The following is a 5366-nucleotide window of genomic DNA, read 5'->3' as shown; positions in this document are numbered from 1 at the left end:
TAAGTTAAAGAGATAGCCCAAAATTGACTTTCTCGACAGAACTTTAAATCTTGAAAAACGTTAAAATAACCGGAATTCTCATTCTATTTCGACCATAATTGCAGCTTTGCTAATAATAGATGTTTTTTCAGGACAGATGACACAGCCCGTGCTTACAAAGCTAAAGGAAAACCATATCAAACTGACAAAAGTCCCCGCAAACATGACAAACCTCTTCCAGCCGCTTGACTTGACTGTTAATGGATCTGCAAAGGCGTTCATGAAAAGAAAATTTACTGAGTGGTACAGTTCTCAAATATCAAAACAGTTAGACGAGGGTAAACCAATTGAAGATATAAATGTTGAAATGGAACTGTCTGTTTTAAAACCCTTACATGCTGAATGGATCAATGAGCTCTACAATTACTTGATGTCGGCAGATAGTCGAGAAATAATAAGCAATGGCTGGAAATCGGCCAATATCACTGAGGCTCTTTTGAAAGGAAAGAAAGGCCTCGAGCCTCTTGACCCGTTCTTTGAAATCGATCCACTGCTCGATGCTGACGACGGTACGGAAATTAACAAAGAAACGCAGACAAACACAGATGATGTTCAGTTCTTTGTGACACGAATGGAAGATGAAAGCGATTCAGAGGATGATTGGGAGTATGATGGGGAAGAAGTCAGAAACATCTTTGAGTTTCTCAATGACGAGAATGAAGATGAATAAAACATTGTTACACGTTTTGTTTGTATTTCGTTGGAAATTTTTTAGTTCGTTCTGTTTCTTGAAAAGGAGAAAAATGATTTGAAAGACTATTTCGCATTAATTAATTCCGCAAAATCCCTTAAAATGGGCCTATTCGCATTAATTCATTCCGCAAAACATAAAATTTTTGGGGGTTGCTGGCATTAATTTATTCCGCATTAATTAATTCTCGCATTAATTTATTCCCTTAAGGTATCATCACAGAATATCAATACCTGTCAATTCATACTGTTTGCTAATTGATCAGCCTTGTCATTACCCTCAACCCTGTCTTTTGCTCTAATGTAAACTGCATCTTTATTTATTCAGAACAGTATCTATATATTAATAGCCGTAGTCTGTATTTCTGTTTGTTTGTTTTTTGTGTGTCACTTTCGTTTTCGCAAGCAATGTTTTTTTTGTTCTCGATAAGTTTGTTTTGATTGACAGATCGGATAGAGCCTGGTTTAGACTTTATTCAGCCTTTGTTTTGAAATTTAAGGCCCATCTACATTTAGTAATTTTAATTTCTGCTGGGCTTGCCTACTCTATTTTCTCTATTCTTTTATATTTTCGAATGTAATTAATGATCCTATTTATTAAAGACATTCGAATTCTTTTCAAAACAAAACAAATTCATTTCATGGAAAAGAACATTTCAAATGTAAATCAAAACATAAAAATCAAAAAGTTTGTCGGACCACAACAACAGCATTCAAAGGGCTATATAAAGCCCGGGGGGGGGGTACTAGGGCAAGATGGGTTACGGGGATGCTCCGCTGGTCAGGGTACCTTTTTTAACCTCCGCGAGTCCCAGGTAGGGTCGCAAAAACACCAAAATAGAAAAATCAGTCCCTCGTAGGGTGCCTATTTTTGGAAAATTTAGGGAAAAAGTAGAAAATTTGAGAAAATTTTGGAATTTCAGTCCCATTCCGGGTCACTTTTTTCGCAAATTTCGAGTCCCACGTAGGGTCCAATTTTCGAACCTCAGCGGAGCACCCCCGTCGGTCGACAAGGGTAGTACCCACCCCCCCCCCCGGGATATAAAGCATAAGAAAAAATTAGTTCACCTCGTTCATCCTTTAAAAACATTCAAATGGTTAATACTGTTAAAAAGTGTGTACATCATTTTACATGTTGAAATTCGAAAAGTTATGACAAGGGTTTGAAAAAGCAACTTAGAATTGTCTTATTATTTTCAATCTGATAAAAACAAAGCTTTGCACATTCTTTGTGACTTTCCCAAATTTTCCTGAAAAATTGTCATTTCAACTGGGTGGCATATTTAACGCGAGTGAAGCGAGAAAAATAACTACCTGCAGAGTCGTTCCAGACGCAGTAAACGATGCTCTTTCTGATAACTTTTGACTTAAACAAAAAATTATGTCACAGATCCAAATATGGTTAAAAGATAGGACACCCGGGGAGGGTCAAGAGGGTTAGAGTCAAACGTTGTAGAGATTTCTTTTTTTATTTGATCGTGCTTTTCGGCCGCCAGCTTCAACATCCAAAGGACTTTCAATGCGTTCAGCTTAACCGGCGTGCGACGCCGGGTACTGGCTAGTTACTTATTATTACTCCATGGAGTTTCAAACTTCTTTATAAAGGTCAAATTTTTTTTGGTGAATTTTGTCACGAAAAAGATACTTCGAATTTTGCTTAGAGACGAAGAACTTTGACCACTGAAAATAGCTAAGCCTTAACTACTGTCATCACCATTACTGTTTGACTGTTCCAAAAATGTTGGTCAAGCATGGCTTTTTCAATATCACCGAAGTGGAGGCGTCTCAACTGGGAAAGAAATGGAAGAATTAAGAAACTAAAGAAAGAAATAACTTTTCTTACTGTAAAGAGTCCACACCACCGACCAACATGTGCAAATGATTCAGTGTGGTGATGGATGATGTCAAATGACGTTTGCCATGGTCAAGTTGTTTGATGTCTCGAGTGATCTCTTTCACCTAAACAATACAAAGGATAATTCATGTTTTTAATTAGGAGGATAAACGCTTTTTCTTTATAAGAACAAACTATGTAAGAACATAAGGCTTCGATGACCAAATTGTTAAGAACGAGTTAAGAACATTTTAAAGCTTTGTAGACCCTAGAACACCCTAGGCTACATGCATAACCGGGCCAAATGAAAAAACATCTTGTCTGTGCTGTGCCAAAAAATCAAGGTATTGTAAAACTGGTGCTGCTTGATTTAGAAGTATGATTATTTCAAGATTCAAAATGATTTTAAAGTATGTGTAAACAAACTCTTATTAAATATTTTGACCCTCACAGCCCTCGCTCTCTAAGATAACAAAAATTATAAAGCTCAAACCATGTCTTCAGATTTATCAGCTTTCTCTTTGATATCTTTGATTTTGGAGAAGACTTCATGAATATCATCTTTCGCTGCTTCCAATGCCTAAAAAAAATGATGATCAAAAAAGGTTAAAAAGCCCAGTTACAACTAAAACACCATGGATATGTATAAACTTGATACCTTGAAATCAGCCCTGGCAGAAACATGTAGTAAATTTCTAGCTTCTAATGGTATTTTGTTTCGATCCTCTGTGACATATAAATTTAACATTTTATGCGATCAATTCAAAAGACGTTCGAAACATTACAAATCGTATGACACACAATGCTGCCATAACTTGAAGCAGTAGGGGCTTCAAATTTTGAAAACCCGGCTAACCTGTTTTCCATTGCTTTCACTATCTGTTTGACTTCTTATGGAACTGCGTATGTCATCATCCAATTTTCGTATTCTCATACGGATCCTTGCCACCACTTCATCTATATTCGCCAGAGACTGTAACAAAGAGGGTAAATGCAGTAACACACAGCCACAAGGCACATGAAAGAAGTAAAATTAATCAGGGTACAGAGACAGTCTACAGGAATCATGAGTTGGCCCGAAGGGAGAAATTTTTCGAAAATCACTTTAGTGAAACCCTATAATACAATCTATTCTGTTACAAGAAATCTGAAAGTTACACTACGTGAGTTTCCCCGAGTTATTGATAATTTGAAAAAAATTCCCTGGTTTTCCCTGAGCCTAATACCTCTCTTTTTTTAGGTTTTCCAGGGTCTGTCTGAAGCCTGCATAGCGTTGGGTTGGGGGGTTACAACCTAAATTTTTCCCAAAAAAGGAGGGGGCTGGAAGTACACCACTTTTTTGGGGGGACCTATGTACTTGAGGGGAGCTAAAATCTCATCACTTAAGGTGAGGGCTAAAATAATTCTGCTTAATAGTTGGCTTCAATTACTAAAATTGAAGCTCATGAATCTGAAAATCTTCGCCTGCGGCGCAATATTTATGGAAGAAAAGTGTGCAAAATATTTTATCTTAAACTTAGAACTGAACGCAATTTACATTGGAAAAACTTTTACAAGATATTTGAAAGTGTCTAGGGTCAAAAGTCCTGGGGGCTAACAAAAAATTCATAAATCTTTGGGGGGACTTAAAACTCAGGGGGGACCTAATTTTTGCCTGGGACCTAAACCTAGGCTGATGTTATGCCCTGTTAGTAGCAAAGGTAATAATAACACAAACCCGGTGTCATTGAAAATAAAACAATCAAAATCACATGCAAAAACAAACCTATGAAATAATGAACACAATCAAAATAATCTATCACTTGTTTTCTTTCTTCTTTGTTATGACATGTGACACTTATTTCAACTTTTTACCCCGTTGCATATTATCTCCTTTACAAAATCTCACAAGTATTTTTATCTATAAATTTTTTGTGATAAAAATCATAAGGAGAAATCTTTCAAGAAGAAATTATTTCTAACCTGTTCTGTAGGGAAGAGTGCATTGATATAATCTACAGGGTTGAAATCTTTACCATCAAGAGGATCTGTGCCAGATATCACCTGGAATTCAACACAGAAGAAGCAAATAATTATCTGAATAATATTGATAAATGATTTCATACATATTAAATTGTGAATTTCACTAGTTGTCATTAAAAGCTAGGGTCATACATACATCATACATCTAAAAGTTGGGAAGTGAAAAGTGTATGAAGATTTTCCTTACTGGGAAAAAAAGGAAAAGGCCCTTAATGAATAAGAATCACGAAAAAATAACGCACTTTCAAAAATATTTTTTGTGTAGAAAATCTCATTTAGTGGGGGATGATTTAGGTAGCCCCGATTATTTAGTTACTTCTCATACAAAATGAATTTAAGGAATAGATCAATAATGAAATTGTCTTTGTACCTCTTTGAGAGCTTCTTCAACTTCTTCAGGAAATTCCAAGCCATCCAAAACTTCTTTTTCTTCACCACTCAAAATACTTTCCGTACTAACATCCATTGTGTTGTCTCAGTGTTTCACCACATCATCATTCATAAAGTTCTATTTCATTTCATTTTCATGTTATAGTTTTTCTTCCATCTCTATTTAAGTATAAGAAATATTTGAGCATGGCATGAGAAACTGCAAAAGTATGTAGTTGTAGTATCTTTAACAAAAAGAAAATGTTAAACTCAAAAAGGTTCGATTCAGTCAGGCACGACGGCCGCCGTAACAGGTTTTTTACAAAAAAACCCGACATTTTCCTCTTCTTCGTCAGTAAAATCACTATGAAATCACTTAAATTTCCTCTTTCCCCGTACTAGATATAAAAAG

At 35.9% G+C, this 5366-nt stretch overlaps 1 protein-coding gene across 1 annotated transcript; it reads right to left on the bottom strand.

Annotated features, from left to right (window-relative positions):
* Nucleotides 1-2568: 2568 nt before the first annotated feature.
* On the bottom strand, nucleotides 2569-5139 carry LOC136806721 (vacuolar protein sorting-associated protein 53 homolog). The gene is made up of 5 exons (XM_067063311.1): nucleotides 4956-5139; nucleotides 4526-4606; nucleotides 3420-3536; nucleotides 3057-3143; nucleotides 2569-2688 (listed from the first exon to the last, which is right to left on the bottom strand). The coding sequence occupies exons 1-5, from the start codon at nucleotides 5049-5051 to the stop codon at nucleotides 2569-2571; spliced, it is 501 nt and encodes a 166-aa protein (XP_066919412.1). The 5' UTR covers nucleotides 5052-5139.
* Between the last annotated feature and the right edge of the window lie 227 nt (nucleotides 5140-5366).

This window comes from Clytia hemisphaerica, unplaced genomic scaffold (assembly GCF_902728285.1).
Source record: "Clytia hemisphaerica strain Z4C2 unplaced genomic scaffold, Clytia hemisphaerica genome assembly, whole genome shotgun sequence".
Lineage (NCBI taxonomy): Eukaryota > Metazoa > Cnidaria > Hydrozoa > Leptothecata > Clytiidae > Clytia > Clytia hemisphaerica.
This window is presented reverse-complemented; position numbering and strand designations above follow the sequence as displayed.